The sequence below is a fragment of the Sinocyclocheilus rhinocerous genome, unplaced genomic scaffold (assembly GCF_001515625.1).
Source record: "Sinocyclocheilus rhinocerous isolate Xijiao unplaced genomic scaffold, SAMN03320098_v1.1 scaffold1493, whole genome shotgun sequence".
Classification (NCBI taxonomy): Eukaryota; Metazoa; Chordata; class Actinopteri; order Cypriniformes; family Cyprinidae; genus Sinocyclocheilus; species Sinocyclocheilus rhinocerous.
In genome coordinates this window covers 1,247,098-1,272,855 of record NW_015640467.1, presented here as the reverse complement: position 1 = coordinate 1,272,855, position 25,758 = coordinate 1,247,098, and the positions used below count along the sequence as shown (strand labels likewise).

Genomic DNA, 25,758 nt, shown 5'->3' with positions numbered 1-25,758 from the left:
GTGCTGGGAAATAGATGTAATTCAAGGTGATGAGCAGGTCAATGATAGGCAGATGATTGAAGGTGAAGTCAACCCTGAACAGCTGAGAATGGAGAAGTGAAGGGGAGGAAACCAACTATGCTGTCACTTTAAATGATACCATATTGGATTTATGTTATTTTAAGGATTCAACAGCTGAATCTTTAACTGACAGTTTTTACAGGTGATGGTGGAAACGCGGTCAAGCAAGCAGGCTGGTCCTCTTTACATAACTGTGGCAAAATCTTTAACTTTGCCTTATTGGATTTGAGGACAAATGGTTTGTGAATATGTGGACAATTTGAATTGCCATAATTTCTAATTAGTAATATTTCCTAGAAGTAGCAAAAAAAGAGAGAAAAAAACTGACATTTAATCTGTATAAAAGAAAGCTAATAATAAAATCCACCTTGTGACCAGCAGCACATTGTTCTCCCTCTGTTGGACATGTAACTTCAGTAGGCAATGCAACCAACAAGTGTGCCAACATCTATAACTAGATGCTCTTATTTATGTGTATGGAGCCCTTTACAAAGACAGCACCTGCTTCACCCCAGATCTCAACATGTGGGCCGAGCTGTCCTCAATCGGCCAGAAGCACTCAGAAAGAATTTCACACGGTTATCTTTACACTCAAGGGCAAACGGAAAGAAAAATAAGTGTCACAGAAGCCGAGGTAAAGGTATATCTTGTTGTTTGATTGGCGCCAACAGGTTCAGTTAATCGTCCAAAGGTAAAATCCAATTTCTCCAGTTTATGCTTTGAATTCCAAAACACAACACATTTTATTCAATATCCAAAAAATAGTACTGTTTTTTTTAGTCTGCATTTCATAAGCATAATTACACTCAAGTGTGTCCATTTGTAAATCCTTAAAGAATCTCACAAGGAGATCTTAGGAAGTGCCTTCAGTGGGTTTCATAATTAACACCCTTCAGACTATTAGACACTATGGCAGCAGGTGTGAGGTGGCGAGTTATTAACACTCATCGCACACTTCTTGTTCCTCCTTGTTAGTCTGAGCGTCATGACCCGACTTGTCAGCTTGCAGGTCTTAAGGTTACAATAGTGCACGGCTGTCAGTCTGCTGCTGCTCTGCAAGATGCTGCTTATCTGTATCAAGTGTTCAGTTGTATAAGATAATTTTACAGGTCCCAAACCTGATTACATTTTTGTACCCAAAATGAATTGAGTATATATAAGAGCAGTGACTGCCTTTAGCTATGAACAGAATGCCTACAGAGAGGTCACTTGCTCTCAGTCAATGGATGTAGTCAGGTAGATCATGCAAGCTGTGCCTCACAATCAAGGAGAAGCACTCAACAGGAATGTCACAGGGATATCTGTATGCTCAAGTGTACAGGGAAGAAGACAAATGCTCCATCACTGGTACAGCACAAACTGAAATATTCACACCAGGTAGACACCGACCTTGACCAGGCCTGTCCAATAACTGTTAAACAGGTGAGGCCTCTAGTGGAAACCAAAGGAACAGGCAGGGTCTATAGAATATATACAAGTGGCTTATCTAATCTCTCTAAAGACAAAATAAAATAAAATAATAAAATATGCCATTTGGAGACAGATACCTATTGGATTTCCCTATAAATATTTTAGATACATTTTGAGTTTTAATTTTCTTAATCTTAATAAATTCTTTAATGTGTTTCTGGTTAACAGACATTCAGTGGGTGAGTAAAATTATTTCTGGTTTATATGATAATATGTATGAATGTTTCTTACAACCATTTTTGAAACGATTACCATTATACGATTTCGAAACCATTATTAACCTGACATGAGTGACCTATAATACCACATTAAATCCCCCCCCCACTTTTCCCCAGCATACCCAACCCATCCTTCCTAACCAAACTGAGCGAGCAGGTCGCTTTGTGTGATGCCAACAACCATATTTAGAGGAACAATTGCATTATAAAAGGAGGCATGACATGTTTTTCAATTGTGTCACTGTTATCTTTCCTTCTGTGCGGTAAGTTGAAGGGAGCTGTGATTCCTATTAGAAACTAACTTCAAAGTTGTAGTCAATGGACATAGTATCATAGACTTTACGACAGAAAGGAGGAATCGCATTGCCTGGTACTATTGTTTCTTATCTGAAGTGATTTGGGTTTGAGTATTTGGTGGTCAGTAGTAGAAATGAGACAATGGTGACATTTTCTTTCTTTTGTGTGGAACTAGAGCTTTGAACCATCTGTCTCTGAAGAAGAGTACTGCGAAAGTAAGTGGATTTTAGTCATACTTAAGGTAATGTTCATTTACTTAATAATTTGAAATAATTTACATAATTTGAAAACTGAATGCATACTGGTCATGTCACGTTATTAATTACAATTATGCCAAATAAAGTTTACTTGGAATCCAACAGATCGGTGAAAGATGGGGGATGCCCAGATGGCAGAGTTTGGACCTGCTGCTCCATTTCTCAGGAAGTCGGACATAGAGCGTCTGGAGGCCCAAACTCGCCCCTTTGACATGAAGAAAGAATGTTTCGTTCCTGATACTGCAGAGGAGTATCTTAAAGCATCTATTATTAGACGAGATGGTGATAAAGTCACCTGTGAGAATTCAAAGGGAACGGTAAGTTTTAATAAGCTTTAGCAGTGGCATTGTGAATAATTAGATGTATTTTAATTAATGCTGTAACTTTTTTATTATTTTATATATATATATATATATATATATACTGTATATATACAGTCAAACCAAAATTTATTCAGACACCTTCAACATTTCATACATTATCAGTTTATTCTCTATGGTTTAGAAAATGGTAATAAAATAAAGTTAAACTCTCAGAACAAATTGATCTTGATAATGTCAGATAACACTTAAGCAAAACATGGTCAGGTCAAAGTGTCTGAAAAATTTTTGGTCCAAAAGTTTTAGCAATTTTACTGGTAGTCCACTGTATGAAGAATTTTTGGGTATAAAATGTCAGTTTACTTTATTTTGCTATCTTCACTTACATAAATGAACTATAGTGTCCTGCACCCACTAGTAAAAAAATATCAAAAATTATATTTGGTGTCTGAATAATTTTTGGTTTGACTGTACTATATGCAAATAATATATTGTGATAAATGCACAGAAATTTAAAATGTATTATCAAAATACCAGTCCTGTATATAGAAACCACAGAGATTATACAGAATATTATAGGCCTATTCTAATGTAGTCGCATAAAAAAAGAAATTGTGACTCCATCCAGTCTTATCTAATAAATAAACTCAGAAAGCCACAAAATAAATTGGCTCATAAAAAAATTAAAAACTAGCTGAGCTGCTCATTAGTACATTTCCTTTCCGAATAGGCTTAAGCAGCGTTCAGTATTGCTCAGAAATGCAACTGCCTGCATCTTCTGTTGTTAGCTTGTGGCAATGAGTCAGCAGTTTATGCTATTTAGCCTGACTGAATGCATTTTTACTGGTTACGGAAAGTCATTTGAATGATATAGTTAGAAATGCAAGAGCTAGAGGTAATGAAAAGCAAAAGCTCTGGCTTTTTTAAAAGGAGGCAGGGGAAAAAGCATTTTGAAGGATTGGCCATGGACAATAGACTTAATTGATTTGTTTGTATGGTTTCACTCCTTTTGGTTTGTTTACTTTGCATCAGGGGCATGCAGATGACAAAGAGAGGAAGGAGAAAGAGAGAGGGGATGGTTTTAAATATGGAATGAGAGTAGCTTTCCTCTGGCTGAAATGACCCAGTGGAACTGACCTGATTTTCACTCGCCCCAAAAGGCCCTGAATTCCAACTAGACAAACACCCTGCTATATATATATATATATATATATATATATATATATATACACACACACACACACAGAAAGAAAGCCATTAAAATTATACAATTTCTTCTAGGCAAGTCTGAGTGAACTGCGGTGCTAGTAGGTTGACTTAGTTCAGAATAAGTATTTGGATAATTACAGTTGAGAAAATAATAATAATAATAGTAATAATACATACATGCATGCATACATTTTCTAAAATCATCTTTGTCTTGAGTTTGTTTTTTTTATTAAAATTGCCCCACAATCTAATGAATTCTAATTATGTAACTATTATTTTCATTTGTAAGTTGCTATGGATAAAACTATATGCTAAATAAAACATAAATGAAAGCAATCCTGATGGTGTGCAAAAATAAAAAATAATGTACTGACACTGTGACACTGGTTTGACTGTCAAAAACCTGATGTTCCCACAGACAGTAACTGTGAAAGAAGATGATGTTCATCCTCAGAACCCGCCAAAGTTTGATAAAATTGAGGACATGGCGATGTTCACCTTCCTGCACGAGCCCGCTGTGCTGTTTAACCTCAAAGAGCGTTACGCAGCCTGGATGATCTACGTGAGTCTTAAAACACTCACACATTCACTTTATCACGTATGAGCAGATCTGAAGCTGCTGTCAATCTCTTACAGACCTACTCTGGGCTCTTCTGTGTCACTGTGAACCCCTACAAGTGGCTGCCAGTGTACAACCAGGAAGTCGTCGTTGCCTACAGAGGAAAGAAACGAACTGAGGCTCCTCCACACATATTTTCCATCTCAGACAACGCCTACCAGTACATGCTGTCAGGTGCGTCTACTTGATATATCCAAAATAGTTTACAATAAGGGCAAATTCCTAATGGCCTTTTTGCACCCTTGAAGGACACTTTGGGAAGAAGGGGCCATTTGTAGGGGCATTCCAAACTAATGTGTACACCTGAATCCCTTCACGAAGGGCCCTTCCACAAGTCTGTTAGTGAAGGGTACATGTGATGGTAACTTAAAGGAAGTAATTTTATTGTTTATGGTCATGTGACCCAGGGTGGCGTGTCCTTGTGATTCATTTTAAAGCTAGATATGGCAGGAGAGCCATATAAACAGAATAATTCTTATATATATATATATATATATATATGAAACACATTTTTGTCACGCATTTCATAGGAAGTTTAAATAAGTTTCATAATAAGAAATGTTTAATAGTACATACGTTAGGTAAATGTAACTATACCTGCATTATAAAATGCATATTTATTTGCAGCAAATAACAGCAATAATAAGATATTCCTGTTGTTGCTGCCTAGCATTGTCATGGTAACATTCCAGGTGAAGATGAGGAAATTACGTTGTCTTTCATTGTTCCCTTTGCCAAATGCATTCCAAATGGCTTCATTATGACACACAAGTGCCCTCCAAAGTCCCCACATCAAAGCTCACTTCCGACTGGAATTTGCCCCAGTTGTGCACACATACAGTATACTTCAATCCTCTATAGAAACTTGCTGGAATAAGAAACCGATATTCAAGCGATCCATTTAATAACAAAACATTATTCTATTTTGCAGACAGGGAAAACCAGTCAATTCTTATCACGTAAGACTATTTGCTTTTTATATAGATGCAAAATCTCAATAAGGCTGACAAGACAAAGTATGTCTGCCCTGTCTAAGACTGGTTTGTGTTGACAGTGGAGAATCTGGTGCTGGAAAGACTGTGAACACCAAGAGAGTCATTCAGTACTTTGCCAGCATTGCTGCTAGTCCTTCAAAGAAGGAGACCAGTGAAAAAAAGGTAAATTGGGGAGATCTGAATTAAAAATAAAATTATTGTACTGCCATTTTGTTTGATTGTCATTCACTGTCCACAATTTTCAAATGTTGTGTTTTTTAGGGTACTCTGGAGGATCAAATCATCCAGTGTAATCCTGCTCTAGAGGCCTTTGGTAATGCCAAGACCATCAGAAATGACAACTCATCTCGCTTTGTGAGTGGACACCACTTTAAGTTACAAATCATTTTCCTTTTTCCACTGCATTTAAAGACAATATCCCTTTCGAACAGGGCAAGTTTATCCGGATCCACTTTGCTGCTAGTGGCAAGCTAGCATCTGCTGATATTGAGACCTGTAAGAAAGATTTTTGATTATTTACTGGTTTGTCTTTTATGACTCCTACTCTGTGATATGTGTGTGTATCCACTTTAGGGACAAAGCATATTTTAGGGACAAATTTGCACCCAGAAGTGAGCTATATAGGGCATCTAGGAATGTCTTCATATGTAAAAAATAATATATAAAGTTGTTTTTTTAATTCTACAAATGCAGAAAGTTTTCTGTTAAGAGTTAGTTGAAAGACGATTAATATTAATAATTTATTTATTAGTGCTGTCAAGCAATTAATATTTTTAATCTAATTAATTACACAATGTAGCGATTAATTAATCGCAGGGCTCGCAAAATTTCAAAATCCCTGATAGCCCTTCGGGCAGGCATTCTTCAGGTTTTGGTAGCCCGAAATGAATTTAACTAGCCCGAATAAAAAAAAGACATCGGCTGAGCTTTACTGTGGACAAATTAGCATGATCAGCAAAAACTAGTTGCATATAGGGATGTAATGATTCACTAACCTTGAAATTCACAATACAGATTACATGATACAATTTTCTGACAATTTATTTATATATATATTTTTTTTTTACAAAATGAGATTTAAGACAAATTATAAATTAAAAGGTGTCTTTTTATTTATCTGCATATTTCTTTGTGAAATTGAAATGTTAAATAATAAAACTAACTTGAAATTTTAAAACAAATCCCAAATCAAATAAAAAAATATACAACTAAAAGATATCTCTTCATATAAACAAAGGCTTTGCCTGTGCTCTATTTAAAATCAGAGGCAACCACTGCATTTTAATTACTATCCAAAAAAGATGCTAAATACATGTTATTTGGATTGTATAATGTCAAAATTTGAAGCAAAAACAGAATGGTCCGATTTTAGCTTTGTGAATGAGACGCAAATGTCACTCTCTGACAGCAGGTGGCACTAATGGAACAGCAGGTATTTATAGGCTGCTGCCCCTTTAAGACCGAATGCACGTATCTAATATAATCATGCACAGGAGATTTTTTTCTTCACTGTTCACTTAAGACATAACCAACTGTGTTTACGAGAATACTTGCAGAGACAATTATTTTGAGATAATTTTGTGTGTATGTGTTCATTCAGAAGCAAGGATACGCGGAATGCGGCTCTCCGTGCGCGCTTTGAAAGAGTGCGCGCAGAAACCAGCACGCTAGCTCCGAATGCGCGCGAATGTTTTAAAACGCTTGAATGTTTAAATCAGCAAGACTTAGAAACAAGTAAACGATCAACTACGATCCGTTTCACCCCTACAAGCGAGTGAAAAACGCATCACTGTTCACTTAAGACATAACCAACTGTGTTTACGAGAATACTTGCAGAGACAATTATTTTGAGATAATTTTGTGTGTATGTGTTCATTCAGAAGCAAGGATACGCGGAATGCGGCTCTCCGTGCGCGCTTTGAAAGAGTGCGCGCAGAAACCAGCACGCTAGCTCCGAATGCGCGCGAATGTTTTAAAACGCTTGAATGTTTAAATCAGCAAGACTTAGAAACAAGTAAACGATCAACTACGATCCGTTTCACCCCTACAAGCGAGTGAAAAACGCAAATCAAGTTAGGAATTTTATATCACTATTCAAGATAGCCCGTCGGGCAGGGCGGTGATATATTTTGGTAGCCCGACTGGAAAACACAATAGCCTTGGGACGTCGGGCTAGCGATTTTGCGAGCCCTGGATCGAATTAAATTTAAAGTCATTAAATGAGAAAAGCATCAAACAGACATTACAAAAAGCCACTTTAGAAAGAAATATTTTATTGGATTAAACATAGAATGTTGACTTTCTTCTGTGGAATATAAAAGAAGATAATTTGAGCAATGTCTCAGTATTTTTTATTTTTTTTGTTCATACAATGGAAGTCAATGGTAACCAAAACAGTTTGGTTACCAACATTCTTCCAAATAACTTATTTTATGTTCCATGAAAGAAAGTCATACAGGTTTGAAATTACTTGACGGTGAGGAAATGATGACAGAATTTCATTTTTGGGTGAACTAACCCTTTAATGTTTTTATTATTATTATTATTATTAATATGGAAATATATATAAAAAAAAAAAAAAAATTAAATGAAAGTCTAAATAAGAAACTAAAACTGCCAGTAGGTGGCGGTAAATGTCTCAATGAGTCTTTGAGTCATTCATTCATTCAATTCGTTCAAACTGCTGATTCATTCAGAAACTGATATACAGTATATATATATATATACTGTTGTTCTTAAACAGGGCAAGTTCATTCGCATTCACTTTGCTGCCAGTGGAAAGCTTGCTTCTGCTGATATTGAGACTTGTAAGAAAAACATTTTCCTTTGTAAATCCTTTGTAACTTTTTCATTTTAAAGATGATGGTAAGATGCCGATGGTAAGAGCTTAACTTCTACATTTCTACAAACAGATCTTTTAGAGAAATCCCGTGTGACTTTCCAGCTCAAGGCTGAGAGAGACTACCACATCTTCTACCAGATCCTGTCTCAGAAGAAACCGGAACTATTAGGTGGGCAAAAAATATGTTAAAACCAAACAGCTATAATTTTGTTCATCAACATTTTACAACAAAAATGTGTAACACTTTATTTTAAGGTGTTCTTGTTACATATGTTACATGTACTTACTATTATAATAACAATTAATTATGCATAATTACATGCAAGTAACCCTAAACCAAACCGAGATTGTAACGAGTAATAATATTACCCAAATTTGATTAGTAATGCGTTATATTACTGCGTTACAGCAAAAAGTAATATACTACTGTAATATTATTACTTTTGTAATGCGTTACTCCCAACACTGGTACTTATATGTATAATTACATTGGAACAAGGACACCTTAAAATAAAGTGTAACCCAAAAATGTATTAAAACATGATGTCTAAGTGTCTTGTGTCTTTTCTCTCAGAGATGCTGCTGATCACAGCAAACCCTTATGATTACGCCTTCATCTCTCAAGGAGAGACACAGGTGGCCTCTATTGATGATGCTGACGAGCTGATGGCTACAGATGTGCGTTATCTGAAATAGCTATGAAATCTATTTAATAAATCTTGACATTGTCTTCTTAAGATGAGGCATTAATCATGAAAAATTTGCTGTAGGAAGCGTTTGATGTGTTGGGCTTCACCCAAGAGGAGAAGAACGGCATCTACAAGCTGATTGGTGCCATCATGCACTACGGCAACATGAAGTTCAAGCAGAAGCAACGCGAGGAACAGGCAGAGGCTGATGGGACTGAGGGTTGGTATCAGGAGAAAATGCTGACAGGATGCATACATAGATTCATTACAGTCAACCTTCTTTTTAATTCATGGCAGATGCTGATAAATCAGCTTATCTGATGGGCCTGAACTCTGCTGATCTCATCAAGGCTCTGTGCCACCCAAGAGTCAAAGTAGGGAATGAGTGGGTCACCAAGGGACAGAATGTCCAGCAGGTGGAGACTACTTTGTGATATCTTTAACATACTGTTTACAAAACAACCAAATGTCTATGCAGTGAGACTTACCCTTAATTTACTCAACTTATCCCACAAAAAGGTGTACTATGCCATTGGTGCTCTGTCAAAGTCAGTGTACGAGAAGATGTTCCTCTGGATGGTTGTGAGAATCAACCAATCCCTGGACACCAAACAGCCTCGCCAGTACTTCATTGGTGTGCTGGACATTGCTGGATTTGAGATCTTTGATGTAAGTATTTGATTTTGTTTCCTATTAGTCACGCTTCTGGATCTAGACACAATTCAGCTGTCACTAGTGAGTAAGGTTTCCAGGGTTGCTCAAGGGGACTGTCCATGGCATTATTTAATTGCAGATGTAGTGTATGGCTATGTATGCCTTGAAAGTCCAATTTCACTGGACCGTTATATGATGATAAACAATGTATTAGATTGTACATTATCATAATTAACTGATATCCAAATTACCTAAATGTACAATTATAGATTATATAATTCTAATGCATAGTTACAGACCCATGAGCTGGTTTGGCACAAGTTTCTTTCCTGTCTTTTTTATAGCCAATAAACTTTAGTTTTAGTTTATCCCAATTTTCTACCAGCTACCGCTGTTCATGGAAGGTGGAAATAGGGGGAGGGGATGCTCTTATAGAAAGTGTATTATTGGGAAAAACATTGTACTGTACATACTTGTCTAAATAAAACTTGCCAAGATTATTTTTGATCCATTAATCTAGAACTTTTCCTTTTAAATTGTGCATGTTTGATTAAAGTTTATTTAGTCATTTTTCAGGAGTACATTGGCAATTGGATAGTATGGAAATACATTTTACAGATAAATTTGCATAAATTGTGACATTCCATTAAAAAATAACAATGTGTCACTCTGTGGCTATATGTTTTATACCCATGTTGAAAACACTGTTAATCTATTCTAGTTCAACACCTTTGAGCAGATGTGCATCAACTTCACTAATGAGAAGTTGCAGCAGTTCTTCAACCATCACATGTTTGTGTTGGAGCAAGAGGAATACAAGAAGGAGGGCATTGAATGGGTGTTCATTGACTTTGGCATGGACTTGCAGGCTTGTATTGATCTCATTGAAAAGGTAAGTTTTTAAATTTGAGAGATATCAGGTATTGGATCAACAATTCTCAGCTAATTTGAAACTCCTTTCTCTATTGTTTGCTAGCCCATGGGTATCATGTCCATTCTTGAAGAGGAGTGCATGTTCCCCAAAGCCAGTGATGCAACATTCAAAGCTAAGCTTTATGATAACCATTTGGGCAAAAGTGCTAACTTCCAGAAGCCCAGGATTGTCAAGGGTAAACCAGAGGCGCATTTCTCCCTGGTTCACTACGCTGGCACTGTTGACTACAACATCAATAACTGGCTGGTGAAGAACAAGGATCCTCTTAATGAGACGGTTGTTGGCCTGTATCAGAAATCCACCATGAAACTTCTTTCTAACCTATTTGCTAATTATGCTAGTGCTGACTCAGGTGTGTTGTGTTGTCAAAGGGGGGGGGAAATCCTTGCGACAAATAAGGTTTTAATGCAAGGTTCATTTAAAAAAAATGTTTCTTTCAACAGCCGCGGAGGGAGGAGGTGGCAAAGCAAAGGAGAAGAAGAAAAAGGGCTCTTCTTTCCAGACAGTGTCTGCTCTTCACCGGGTAACATATAGTGTTTTTCACACTAAAAATTATTACTATAATATATTATGATTTGGCTTCTTAATCTTTTTAAACAGCGTGACAACCTAAAATATGTTGACAGAGTGATGGATAATATCTATCCACAGGAGAACCTGAACAAGCTGATGACCAACTTGAGGTCAACTCACCCTCACTTTGTGCGCTGCATCATCCCCAATGAGACTAAGACTCCTGGGGCGATGGAGAATCCTCTGGTCATGCACCAGCTGCGCTGTAACGGTGTGCTGGAGGGCATCAGAATCTGCAGAAAGGGCTTCCCCAACAGGATCCTGTATGGAGATTTCAAGCAAAGGTACATTCACTTATGAATACAAGTCACACTTGGGTCAAAAACTTACTGACTTTCTGGTCAAAAATGCAATCAGAGTCAATATGCAATATTTAATATTTCTCATTCAAAATTGTTTCTTATTTGGTTTGCCAAAAACAATTATTATCTAATTTATGGAATAACAGATATCGTATCCTGAACCCTGCTGCCATTCCAGAGGGTCAGTTCATTGACAGCAGGAAAGGAGCTGAGAAGTTATTGGGCTCTTTGGACATTGACCACAACCAGTACAAGTTTGGACATACCAAGGTACCCTAAAAAAAATTTCTAGTTTAGTTTATTTATTATATGAAAAAAAAAAACATTACAAAAACACTGGACAATTAAATAATGTGACATTGGCATGCATAGAATGATCACTTTCATAATTTAAGGCTGAAAATTAAGAGACCCTTTTTATTCCCCAAGGTGTTCTTCAAGGCTGGTCTTCTGGGTACTCTTGAAGAGATGCGAGATGACCGTCTTGCTCTCATCATTACTGGTATTCAAGCAAGAGCTCGTGGTCTTCTCTCAAGAATTGAGTTCCAGAAGATTGTTGATCGCAGGTAAAGCTTTAAGCAATAATTACCAGAAGAATGCCACTGGTATACTTCATATGATGTATATGAACTAATTTTGTGTCATATTGCAGAGATGCCTTGCTTGTGATCCAGTGGAACATACGTGCCTTCATGGGTGTCAAGAATTGGCCCTGGATGAAGCTCTACTTCAAGATCAAACCGCTGCTAAGATCTGCTGAAGCAGAGAAAGAAATGGCAAACATGAAGGAAGAATTCCTGAAGTTGAAGGAGGCTTACGCCAAATCTGAAGCTCGCAGAAAGGAGCTTGAAGAAAAGATGGTTTCTCTTCTCCAAGAGAAGAACGACCTGCAACTTCAAGTCCAAACTGTAAGTTTATGATTTAATGAATAATTAATAAAATGTATAATTAAAATTTAGAGTTGCAAAGACATTAAAATTAATGCAAAGAATTTTCTGCATCTGTGAACACTAGATGACCTCCAGAGTGAGGAAGACAAAGTCAACACTCTCACCAAAGCCAAAGCCAAGCTGGAGCAACAAGTGGATGATGTGAGTGGTTTGTTGATATTTATGATGTAAATGAACCATGATGGGAAAAAAAAGATAAATAAAATACTCTGTGTTATTGTCCTTCCAGCTTGAGGGTTCCCTGGAACAGGAAAAGAAGCTTCGTATGGATCTGGAGAGGGCAAAGAGGAAGCTTGAGGGAGACTTAAAGTTGACCCAAGAGAGCGTGATGGACCTGGAAAATGACAAACAACAACTGGAAGAGAGGATTAAAAAGTGTGTTTTCCAGGGGGTGAAATAATTTTACCACAATACTAATAACAATCAGAGTCCTTATTGATATATTTTATTAAATATTTTCTGCAACACAGGAAAGATTTTGAGATCAGCCAGCTCAATAGCAAGATTGAAGATGAACTGGCAATGGCAGCCCAACTCCAGAAGAAACTGAAGGAGTTGCAGGTAAAATTCATCATTCTTAATAGTTTACATATTTGGACCGTTAGGAATTCTAGCTTTAACTTTGATTTTCCTTACAATACCAGGCTCGTATTGAAGAGCTTGAGGAAGAGCTGGAGGCTGAGAGAGCTGCTCGTGCCAAAGTTGAGAAACAGAGAGCTGATCTGTCCAGAGAACTGGAGGAGATCAGTGAGAGATTGGAGGAGGCTGGTGGAGCCACTGCAGCCCAGATTGAGATGAACAAGAAACGTGAAGCTGAGTTCCAGAAGCTGCGCAGAGACCTTGAAGAGTCCACTCTGCAACATGAGGCCACCGCTGCTACACTGAGGAAGAAACATGCCGACAGTGTAGCTGATCTGGGAGAGCAGATTGACAACCTTCAGAGAGTGAAGCAGAAGCTGGAGAAAGAGAAGAGTGAACTCAGACTGGAACTGGACGACGTGGTCTCCAACATGGAGCAGATTGCCAAGGCCAAGGTGATGATTTCTTTCCATGTTTTCTTGTGTTGTCAGCTTTATACATCCACTGTGCTGCTTCAATGTTGTTCAATTGAATGTCTATACAGGCAAACTTGGAGAAAATGTGCAGGACCCTCGAGGACCAGATGTCAGAATATAGAACAAAATATGAAGAAGGACAACGCAGCATCAATGACTTAACCATGCAAAAAGCTAGGTTGCAAACAGAAAATGGTATGTACTCTGATAGGCTATTACTTCAGTTGTTTTTTTTAGACATATTCCTAAGATCACACACTACTTTCTGTAATGTAATGGTTATACTTCTATCTAGGGGAGCTTTCTAGACAGCTGGAAGAGAAAGATTCCTTGGTCTCTCAGCTAACAAGAGGCAAGCAGTCCTACACTCAGCAGATTGAGGACCTCAAACGACAACTAGAGGAGGAAATTAAGGTATTTAATTTTTTCAAAGAATGTATTATATGTGCATGTAATCATTTATCCAAAGCAACTTTCAAATGATGGCAACAGAAGCAATCAAAACAACAAAAGAGCAACAATATATAAGTGTTGTGACAAATCCCAGATAGTCTAATACAGTACAAGTAGCAAGGTTTTTCTTTATTTTTATAATAAATAAAAATAAAAAGTAGATAGAATAGTTAGAGCTAGTGTTAATGGGTGAAGTTATTATTTTTTTTATAATAATTAAAAACAAGTAGATAGAATAGAATAAGAACAGAGAACGCTAGTGTTAGAGGGTCAAGTTGAATTTCCATTGCATTTCTATGTATACTGTTAACTATACATTTTCAATGTTCATAGGCTAAGAATGCCCTGGCTCATGCAGTTCAGTCTGCTCGTCATGATGCTGATCTGCTGAGGGAACAGTATGAGGAGGAACAAGAAGCCAAAGCTGAGCTGCAGCGTAGTCTGTCTAAGGCAAACTCTGAGGTGGCTCAGTGGAGAACCAAGTATGAAACGGATGCCATCCAGAGGACTGAGGAGCTGGAGGATGCTAAGTATGAAACAAGAAATATAGTATTTCATATAGTTCGATTGATCTATACAAATCTTGATCTTATTGAAAGACAAAAGCCTCACTAAGTTGTTTTGGAACTATTTCTGTTTATTCATATGGATCATTTGGAGACCATGAAGAGAGAAAACAAGAACCTCCAAGGTGCCCTTTGTTTATTAGTCATCTAAGAATTCACATATCACGAAATGTAAATATTTCTCTTTGCTTTTTATGCATTAACCTATATTACCTTCCCTAAAAAACAGAGGAGATTGCTGATCTCACTGAACAAATTGGTGAGAGTGGAAAGAACATTCATGAACTAGAGAAAATTCGTAAGCAGTTGGAGCAGGAAAAAGCTGAAATTCAAACTGCTCTGGAGGAAGCTGAGGTATATCTAGATATCTAATTGTTGATATTTTTAGTGGTTTTTGTGTATTAATTCAAAAGAAAACAATAATGGGTATTCTAATAGAAGTGAACATGCTTTTTAATAACTAAGTTAACTGATCTGTCAGGGCTCCCTGGAGCATGAAGAAGGAAAGATTCTTAGAGCTCAACTGGAGTTCAGCCAGATCAAAGCTGACATTGAACGTAAGCTGTCTGAGAAAGATGAAGAGATGGAACAGACCAAGAGGAACCAGCAGAGAATGATTGATACCCTGCAGAGCTCACTGGAATCAGAGACTCGCAGCAGGAATGAAGCTCTCAGACTGAAGAAGAAGATGGAGGGAGACCTCAATGAGATGGAGATTCAGCTCAGCCAGGCTAACAGACAGGCTTCAGAAGCCCAGAAGCAACTCAAGGGTCTTCATGGACATCTCAAAGTATGCTAGTTTTTTTTTTTCACCAAAAATTTGTAATGCAAAAGTGAAATCTTATAAAGTTCTGCAGTCTTTTAATTTATAAAAAATTATATTTTACAGGATGTCCAAATGCAGCTGGATGACGCTCTGCGCAGTAATGATGATTTCAAAGAGAACATCGCCATTGTGGAGAGACGCAACAATCTGCTGCAGGCTGAACTGGATGAGCTGAGATCCCTGGTGGAACAGACTGAGAGAGGAAGGAAACTGGCTGAGCAGGAACTGCTGGACGTCAGTGAGAGAGTCCAGCTCCTGCATTCTCAGGTATGACACCTCTGTACTAGACAAACACAAGTAACAACCCTCACAATATCATCTAGAAACTATATGAATGTAAATATTGTCTGTTTAGAACACCAGTCTGCTGAATCAGAAGAAGAAGCTGGAGGGAGATAATACTCAGCTTCAGACTGAGGTTGAGGAGGCAGTGCAGGAGTGCAGGAATGCTGAGGAGAAAGCCAAGAAGGCTATCACTGATGCTGCCATGATGGCAGAGGAGCTGAAGAAGGAGCAGGACACCAGCGCTCATCTGGAACGCATGAAGAAGAACATGGAGCAAACCATCAAGGACCTGCAGCACCGTCTGGATGAAGCTGAGCAGATCGCCATGAAGGGAGGCAAGAAGCAGGTCCAGAAACTGGAAGCCAGGGTTAGTTTATCAAACTCAGGTCTTAACAATGCATTTTCTTTTCACACATCTTGTATGTTTGTTATTATTTATGAATATATGTACTCAGAGCTTCAGAATTGGTCAGTTTGAAATTATTTTGGATTTCTCTAGGTGAGAGAGCTGGAAAATGAGGTGGAGATAGAACAGAGAAAGGCGAGCGAGTCTGTGAAAGGAGTTCGTAAATATGAGAGGCGCATCAAGGAGCTCACCTACCAGGTCACTTTCTCTGATATATAAATTTCTTTTTATTCATGCAAAGATTTTATGAAACAACACAAATAGTGACAAAGTCAATTTATGCCCTATGACTACATATACAGACTGAGGAGGACCGTAAGAATCTGGCACGTCTTCAGGACCTGGTGGACAAACTCCAGCTGAAGGTCAAGTCCTACAAGAGAGCTGCTGAGGAGGCGGTATGTTAAAGTTAATTTCAGTAACAATGTATGCATTTATTGAAATCTAAAGACATTTTAATCATGCTTATGTTTTTAAAAAAAACTAGCGATGTCAGAAGAATTTACTAAATTTGTATATTTATCTTAATCTGGAGACTAAAAAAAACTCAACATATGCCTAGTCCCCCAGCTGAGTCTGGCTCCTCAGTGTTTTTCCCTTCACTTCCTAAACAGCTTATGAAGTTTTCTTTCTAAGATAAAGTTACATTTTGCTTGCTCACTGTAAGCTTTCATATAGCTTAAGCATGATTGCCATGATTTTCTGGGTTGAATCAATTTGGATTGTGATTAAATTAAAATAAAAATGTGACTTGATTGCTTGGCATAGAATTGCTTGAAAAAATATTTCCATGTGTTTTCAGGAGGAGCAGGCCAATTCCAATCTGGGCAAGTTCCGTAAGCTTCAGCATGAGCTGGATGAAGCAGAGGAGAGGGCTGATATTGCTGAATCTCAGGTCAACAAGCTGAGAGCCAAGAGCAGAGACACTAGCGCTAAGGTAAGTGTTTGTTTTCAGCATACAAATGTTAAATGATTTGGCAGATGTGATGCATATATCTTTTACTGAAAGTAAACTCTAAAGCAAACTAAAGGAACTATTTGACTGTGTCAACCTACACGTAAATGTTTCAATAACTTTTGTGGAAAACAATATTCTGTTGCCACAAAAGCCTTGATAAGCAGAGCTAATGGCAACTCCATTGAGAAATATGTTAGTGCAATTAAATTTGGCAAGAAAACATTACTAAACAACTATTTTCATGGGCAAAATGTATTACATTTTTTTAACAAGACAGATTAATCTTACGTCTTTTTTCTCCCTTGAACAGAAAGGACATGATGAGGAATGAAGCTCTGCCATCTCTCAAAATCTGTTGTGTCTCTTTGAATCCATTAGTCTCTAGATCAATAGAATAAAGCAAATGTGCAGATGAAACTTTTGCCACATTGTGTTATTTAAAAACTAAATTGGCATCGTCACAAGAGGTATAAACTGTGTGCTTTACATAACGAAGTCAAATCAAAGAGCCCAAATACTTGCTAAAAGCTTTTTGATCAGGCATTAGCTGACTACTACAAAAATCTAATTTTGTCAAGATTTGGTGTTCTGGTTCATGTAGTCACGAGCAATAATGGATAAACAAAACATTCTGCAATAAAATCCACATCAATGGCAATGAAATCCACAATAATTCATATAATTCTCCCAAAACAAAGAACCATTAACTCATTAACTCAAAGGTTAACTTACCTTTTCTAATCGTCACAAATAAAAACCAAAAAATTCTAGGAGCAAAAATGTTTCAGATGAGTGAACTGTCCGGTACAGAACTACTCAATGGGTAGGCCGGATACAGTATGACAAGTGCCTGTTGTTGCTCAAGGTGATGCAGTGGCTCCAACAGATGTGTTGTATAAAGGAGGAGTCGGGGAAGGGAGGGGGTTACTCAACACTTGAGAGGATGAAGAAAGAGTAGTAATTTTAACACTTGTCACTTGTGCTATATTAAGAGTTCCATAAAGCTTAGCACATACTATACATAAGAGGAGCCGCTGACGCACATGATGTAGAACATCTTTAGGCAGTAAAAGAGGTTTTAAGGATGTAAAGACTTGAACACAGATGCTTGACAATGACAATTTTCAATAAATTGGAGCCAATTTGTGCATTAACATTGTTGAATTAGAGGTAGACTTGGCTCTTAAAAGGTCAAGGTGGTTAAACAATATGCCAAGTACGGCATTGAGGAGGCATTGTTCTCCCTCGATAGGTCATGTAACTTAAGTACTAAGAGTTCCAGTAATGGACGTCTACAGATGAGATATGCCCTACATACTGTGTCTCAAAGCATGACAACAACCCTTGCTGATCTCTTCAATCATAGAGGGGCTCAAAGGAATTTAACAGGTTATCTTTGTCCTCAAGGCTAAAGTAAAGGAAACAATGCCATGTAAACAAGACAACTTGAAGGGTGACCCACGGTCAGCTCTCTGAGGGACAGTAACAGACATCAACCACGTGAACCAGTGCTCTGAAGCATATGGGGGGCTATTTGTAAACTTTTCAGCATGGGTACACATGCAGCAGATGCACAATGCATTTAGACTTATACTGGTTAGAGTTCCTTTTTGTTTCCACTGCATACTGAAGTGATGAGCTTGGTCTAGTCTATTATGATAATGTGCAGACGATCATGACAACTGCAGTGTACAGCCACCAGAGGGTGTCATTTTGGTGATCAACTGTTCAAACTGTTAAGCATTATACAATGCTTTCAAAAAGTGAGACCAGTAGTTAATGCAAATTTTATATTCTTCTAAATACATTTTGGTGTTAAATACAAGTGGTATAATCAGCATAACAATTGTGAACAAATTGCAGAAGTGGCAAACGTGAAGTGAAATGCAAAACCCGATGATCTTTTTATCCAGAATGATTTGAGAATGTTCCAAAGAGCACCTTGTGATTCAGTTTACACAGAAACTATATGCATGATCAATGTCACATTTACTGTAGTGGCCAAGAAGTAGTCTGAAACATTTTCTCATTCAGCTTTGTTTCAAATTTTTCAAAAATTCTAAAACTTTTTTTTGTCCATGTTTAAATTAGATTTTCAAACACTGATTTTCAAATGTGGTCTCAAAATTTAGAAAAAGTGTTATTTTACCACCACTGAGAAACTATTATAGTTTTAACTATTATTATTAATATTATTTTACATTTTAAATGTAGCTAGTTTTAGCAATTATTTTTGTGAGTTTAAATGTCTATATATTTTATTTAGTTATTTTAGTACATCATTAAATTAAATTAAATTAAAATGAGAAATGTTGCCTTGACACCTAGTTGAAATAAAATAATTTTACATTTTGTAATATTTTATGCCAGTTAGTTTTTATTTTATTTCAAGTAACACTTTTTTATGGTTTTAGTTTTAGTCGTGGCCTAATGGTTAGAGAGTCGGAGAGTATGGGTCACCATACTTGGCCACGTCACGTCACGTCACTTCACTTCATAAAGGTAAAGATTTAAAGTGACAATGAATTAGAATCATATCTGTTGGCTCAATCTGACAAGCAATGTCTTTTCCTTGTCACTGTTGAATGTGCTGCAGTTTACGGTTTAAGAATTACACTTACTCCAGCCTTTTAATAAAATTATTAGTAGCAAAACTGCTCAGAAGCAGCAGAAGACAAAAAGTCGAGACACATTAGACTCCTATGTAACCCAACAGATGCAAGACCATTCTATTCCAATGACAAAAGGAAGCTCCGATTACAAATTAGCCATAAGGTGCCACCGTTTCTTCCATTCTTACTCCCGAGTGCTGATAAACAAGGATGAGTAGACAGCTGAGAATGAGGTGCTGTAAAGGATGAGGGGCCTAGAATAGATTGCAAAAGTGTTAAGACTAAGTAAGGTGCTTGTTAGGAGGGTGCAGAATAACTGAGGGACGAGAGGTCAAGGCAGGCTCATATCCTCACAAAAGGTCTTGAGTAATGGCTCGCGCGGCTCCCCTACAAATCAACACTGTAGAGTTCACAATACAGCAATGCTGTTTAGAAAGTGATTTGCAGTTAAGGTGGTTAGTTTGACCTGCTCATCATGATCTTTCTGGAATAATAAAAACGAACAAGCACCTCAATGTTACTTGCACGACTGCTGCATTCACAATATATTCACTTCTGTAAACATACAAACTGCATTTTGTATCTTACAGAATCCTTTTGTTTTGGGAATCTTTCAAGAGCTGGAAGATTCTTGAAGAACAAATGGATGAACATGAATGAAGCTGTTGTTCGTTTGAATGACTGCACTTGAACTTGGTACAAACTGTAAACCACAAGTGATGGATATATCAACTGCGTAGTCAAGAAAGGTCACAGCTACAAACAAGAACAAGCAAGAGTCGCAGCTGTCTCTGCATTAGGAGAGATCAAAAGGTCACAAATATCCATTGTTGCCGTTACAGCTGTCTACTGACAATTTTACTGCTCCCCGACAGTCATCTTGCTAGTGAGGCATTGTTACCTTGTCTTTATCCTTGAGCACAAAGATAAACCTGTGAAATTCCCAGTGCATGCCTTTCTCTCTTTGAGGACAGAAAATGACACAGTTATAGAAAAGCATCCTGGTGCAGCTGAAGCATATCATGTGTACGTGGGCAAGAAATATTTGCACTATCCATAATGTGAGACAAAGCATTGTCTGCACTGCAGGCAGTTGTTGCAGGAATCTGTTAATTAAGCAATGTATGATTATGATTTGATTTAAAAAAAAAAAAAGATTGTGTGCAGCAAGTTTAACTATGGTGCACTACACACAAGAGTTTCCACACCTGTAATGTTTTGTGCACATAAAAAATTCAGAGATGTTGTAAATTTGGCACTACAAATGGAACTACAAAAATGGAACTAACTACAAATTATGACGTGATATGTGCAAATTTAACTATTAAGAAAAACTTTTGTAAAGATTTGATATCTTGAAAAAATAACATACATATGGGACAAAAATAGCACCATTGTGATTTAGATCCTTTCTGATCTTTCATGTTTCGCCACACCACATGCTAAACTGCTGTGACTGACACAAACATTTTTTTCAGGCACCCAAAAAAAGCTACACACACAAGTGACCCAGACCAAATACAGAGTCAACGTCACAGTCATTGTGCCTCTATATAAAGCGATACGTTACAACACAATGGTTCAAGCTCACATCATTGTACCACCTAAAGGTAAGATGGTTTGTGTTTGTAAATATAAAATCTTTGCGATACAGCTGCACAAATAATTTAGATTAAGTTGTTAATGAGGACTGAACAATAGAATAGGATGAATTTTTATTAATGATGCTTATTTTTCATTGCAAGGACTTGGACTTGTCTTGGATTTTGTCTGGTAAGGCATGCTTTTATAAAGGTCCACACGTTTTTATCCAATATTTTCATTTTGTAGCTTTTTAACTGACAGATCAATTGATGATTAGAAATATTAGGTATAGCTCATGATGATAATTGTTACCTTTATTTGTATGCACTAATGTAGATTAAATATTTATATAAGATTATATATATATTTTTTATTCTAAACAAGTTTTGTAAGTTCAGAGAATCTTGTCTTCTTTGCCTCAGTCTGACTGGAAGATGGGGGATGCTGTAATGGCAGAGTTTGGACCTGCTGCTCCGTTCTTACGGAAGTCAGACAAGGAGCGTCTGGAGGCCCAGACTCGGCTCTTCGACATGAAGAAGGAATGCTTTGTGCCCGACCCTGAGGTCGAGTACGTCAAAGCCTCCATCACCAGTAGAGACGGTGACAAAGCCACTGTTAACACTGAATTTGGCAAGGTATGGTTTAATCTCTGTATTGTTTGTATACAGTAATGGTGTCAATGTAGAGTACCAACAGAAGTTCTTTAGATTTGAGGTGTGAAACATCTTTTGTATGATTCCCACAGACAGTAACTGTGAAAGAAGCTGATATTCATCCTCAGAACCCGCCAAAGTTTGATAAAATTGAGGACATGGCGATGTTCACCTTCCTGCACGAGCCCGCTGTGCTGTTTAACCTCAAAGAGCGTTACGCAGCCTGGATGATCTACGTGAGTCTTAAAACACTCACACATTCACTTTATCACGTATGAGCAGATCTGAAGCTGCTGTCAATCTCTTACAGACCTACTCTGGGCTCTTCTGTGTCACTGTGAACCCCTACAAGTGGCTGCCAGTGTACAACCAGGAAGTCGTCGTTGCCTACAGAGGAAAGAAACGAACTGAGGCTCCTCCTCACATCTTCTCCATCTCTGACAACGCCTACCAGTACATGCTGTCAGGTGATGACTTGTAGCATTTATTTATGTTGTTTGTTTTGGGAGATTTATATTGCAATGTGTAAATAAATTTAAAATGCCAACTTTCTTGTTTTTTTCTTTCTCACAGACAGAGAAAACCAGTCTGTCCTGATCACGTACGTAATACACATGATGATGTCGCATGACATTTCTCCTTTCACCGATATTTTCTATCTATGCTGCATTTTATCAGTCTTTTAATTTGCTGTTTTTATTCTAAGTGGAGAATCCGGTGCTGGAAAGACTGTGAACACTAAAAGAGTGATCCAGTACTTTGCCAGCATTGCAGCAGCACCAACCACCAAGAAGGATCCATCAATGGAGAAAAAGGTGCTTCATTCCCAAAGATTCACTCATACTGGATGAATGAATATACCTTTTATATAGCATTGCATACAAAAATAATTATTCAATTAATGATGTCTTCATAAGTTAAGTATTAGTCACAAATTCTCTTCCACTGTGACTTAGATTATTTATGGATTACTACTATTATTATTTTACAAGACTATATAAAACAATGTCATATGTCAATGGTATACCAAATGTTTTACACAATTATTAATAAAATAAAACTTTCAAAGGGTACTCTGGAGGATCAAATCATCCAGTGTAATCCTGCTCTGGAGGCTTTTGGTAATGCCAAGACCATCAGAAATGACAACTCTTCCAGATTTGTAAGTGGGGTTCAAATTGGTGTACATATTTTATATTTGCTTCACAGTCTGTTGTATGAGCATGTTATATATTGTAGTCTTGCTATATTTACAGGGTAAATTTATCCGTATCCATTTTGGAGTCAGTGGAAAGTTAGCTTCTGCTGACATTGAGACTTGTAAGTACTTTACTGCCCAACATCATTCCAACAATCACACATTGATGAAATGTATCTGTTTTGTTATTCATCTATGCATCAATTCATTTAGATCTGCTGGAGAAGTCTCGTGTTACTTTCCAGCTCAAGGCTGAGAGAGACTACCACATCTTCTACCAGATCCTGTCTCAGAAGAAACCAGAACTGCTGGGTAAAATAACCCATCATATTCATTAACATTGAATGTTTTTAGTCTTTTCTGATTTATGATGTTCCTCTGGATGGTTGTGAGAATCAACCAATCCCTGGACACCAAACAGCCTCGTCAGTACTTCATTGGTGTGCTGGACATTGCTGGATTTGAGATCTTTGATGTAAGATTACATCTACTGATTACTGTTATTCAAGATCTTCAGTTCTTTGTTACTCTGTCAGTGTGATTATACAATATATTCCACCTGCAGTACAACACCTTTGAGCAGCTGTGCATCAACTTCACTAATGAAAAGTTACAGCAGTTCTTCAACCATCACATGTTTGTGTTGGAGCAAGAGGAATACAAGAAGGAGGGTATTGAATGGGAGTTCATTGACTTTGGCATGGACTTAGCGGCTTGTATTGAGTTAATTGAGAAGGTGGGTGAATATTAAATTAACATACTGTGAAGGGGGGGAATCCTATTTTTTAGTCATACTGACATATTGACTGTCACAATCTACTACTCATTTTAGCCCATGGGTATCATGTCAATCCTTGAAGAGGAGTGCATGTTCCCCAAAGCCAGTGATGCAACATTCAAAGCTAAGCTTTATGACAACCACTTGGGCAAAAGTCCTAACTTCCAGAAGCCCAGGATTGTCAAGGGTAAACCAGAGGCGCATTTCTCCCTGGTTCACTATGCTGGCACTGTTGACTACAACATCTCAAACTGGCTGGTGAAGAACAAGGACCCACTCAATGAGACGGTTGTTGGGTTGTTCCAGAAGTCAACTCTTAAGCTGTTGGGTATTTTGTTTGCTAATTATGCTGGTTCTGATGCAGGCAAGTACACACTGAAGTGTGACATGAACATATGATATTCACTTATTTTACTATATAATAGTAACAACAAACATATTATGTATTTCACAGATTCTGGAGGTAAGGGTGGCAAAGGAGGTAGCAAAAAGAAGGGTTCTTCATTCCAGACAGTGTCAGCCCTCCATAGGGTAAGATTATTTTAATAATATAACGCTACTTTTTTCTCACATGGTTTTATTGCATATAAATTCAAATCCTTTATGGTCTACCAACAGGAGAATTTGAACAAGCTGATGACCAACTTGAGATCAACTCACCCTCACTTTGTGCGCTGCCTGATTCCAAATGAGACTAAGACTCCTGGGGCGATGGAGAATCCTCTGGTCATGCACCAGCTGCGCTGTAACGGTGTGCTGGAGGGCATCAGAATCTGCAGAAAGGGATTCCCCAACAGGATCCTGTATGGAGATTTCAAACAACGGTAAGTATGAAACTAAATGGCTTTTATGTCCTACAAAATAATTTTACGTGTGATTCTAAGTTATTGCAAATTTCACCAACTCTGTTTAATATAAAACTGTGAAATAAACAAATACATATGTTTAAAAATAATAATAATAATGCACTAAAAGCATAAAATGATTGTTAATGTGTTTCTTTTTTGTAGGTACCGGATCCTAAATCCAGCTGCTATCCCTGAGGGACAGTTCATTGATAATAAGAAGGGTGCAGAAAAGCTTTTGGGTTCTCTGGACATTGATCACAGCCAGTACAAGTTAGGACATACTAAGGTATTTTTATATTAACAATAACTTTTTACAAAGGCACTGTTCTATTTTCATTCTTTTTGACGCAAAATTCTTTGCTATTCAGGTGTTTTTTAAGGCTGGTCTTCTGGGTACTCTTGAAGAGATGAGAGACGACCGTCTTGCACTTATTATTACTGGAATTCAGGCCAGATCTCGTGGTTTTCTATCAAGAATGGAGTTCCAGAAAATTGTGGAGAGAAGGTTAGTTTTCAGCTATTTAGACTTTAAACTTTTCTCTAACTTGCAATTTATAATATAAGATTGAACATTCTTATTAAATATCTACAGAGATTCTTTGTTGGTGATTCAGTGGAACGTACGTGCCTTCATGGGTGTCAAGAATTGGCCCTGGATGAAGCTCTACTTCAAGATCAAGCCTCTGCTGAAATCTGCTGAGACTGAGAAAGAAATGGCCAACATGAAGGAAGAATTTCTGAAGTTGAAGGAGGCTTATGCCAAATCTGAAGCTCGCAGAAAGGAGCTTGAGGAAAAGATGGTTTCCCTTCTCCAAGAGAAGAATGACCTTCAGCTTGCAATGCAGTCTGTAAGTAACACGTGGGACTAAAATTCTGCACTTTTTACTGCTATGCTTGATACAGTTGCGTTCATACAGGATATCGTTTTTTTAAAGGGTCATGAAACCCCAGAATACTTTTTCTGAGATTTTAGCACAGGTGTTTGTGTTGCACATCATAGAAGACAATGTTAGCATTTGATAATTTTACCTGTTGGCGAAAACTGGTTAATTTTAAGCTTTTTTGTGCTATTTTCATCTTCTGGGTTAAAAATCTACATCGTGTTGACGTCACAATGTGACGTGGCAATGGACTATAGTACATCGAT

General features: G+C 37.5%; 1 protein-coding gene and 1 pseudogene across 1 annotated transcript; both read left to right on the top strand.

Annotated features, from left to right (window-relative positions):
* Positions 1-1,978: 1,978 nt before the first annotated feature.
* LOC107753078 (myosin-6-like) lies at positions 1,979-17,379 on the top strand. Its single transcript, XM_016569179.1, has 37 exons — positions 1,979-2,118; positions 2,221-2,260; positions 2,408-2,619; positions 4,250-4,393; positions 4,468-4,624; positions 5,382-5,409; positions 5,505-5,607; positions 5,707-5,799; positions 5,877-5,940; positions 8,358-8,456; positions 8,862-8,965; positions 9,058-9,196; positions 9,274-9,392; positions 9,496-9,645; positions 10,352-10,522; positions 10,607-10,916; positions 11,008-11,087; positions 11,216-11,421; positions 11,586-11,709; positions 11,869-12,005; positions 12,092-12,347; positions 12,447-12,530; positions 12,619-12,764; positions 12,860-12,950; positions 13,034-13,423; positions 13,513-13,639; positions 13,740-13,858; positions 14,231-14,427; positions 14,536-14,588; positions 14,693-14,817; positions 14,945-15,253; positions 15,353-15,556; positions 15,645-15,941; positions 16,074-16,178; positions 16,283-16,378; positions 16,783-16,917; positions 17,249-17,379. The coding sequence occupies exons 3-37, from the start codon at positions 2,419-2,421 to the stop codon at positions 17,267-17,269; spliced, it is 5,184 nt and encodes a 1,727-aa protein (XP_016424665.1). The 5' UTR covers positions 1,979-2,118; positions 2,221-2,260; positions 2,408-2,418; the 3' UTR covers positions 17,270-17,379.
* A 3,743-nt stretch (positions 17,380-21,122) lies between these two features.
* Positions 21,123-25,758, top strand: part of LOC107753077 (myosin-7-like) — a 15,682-nt pseudogene continuing 11,046 nt past the window's right edge.

Excerpts from the sequence above, each read along its gene's own strand:
- LOC107753078 (XM_016569179.1), top strand. The coding sequence starts at position 2,419 with ATGGGGGATGCCCAGATGGCAGAGTTTGGACCTGCTGCTCCATTTCTC. Across the intron at positions 4,625-5,381 it reads CTACCAGTACATGCTGTCAG|ACAGGGAAAACCAGTCAATT; the intron begins GTGCGTCTACTT and ends TCTATTTTGCAG. Across the intron at positions 10,917-11,007 it reads TTATGCTAGTGCTGACTCAG|CCGCGGAGGGAGGAGGTGGC; the intron begins GTGTGTTGTGTT and ends TTCTTTCAACAG.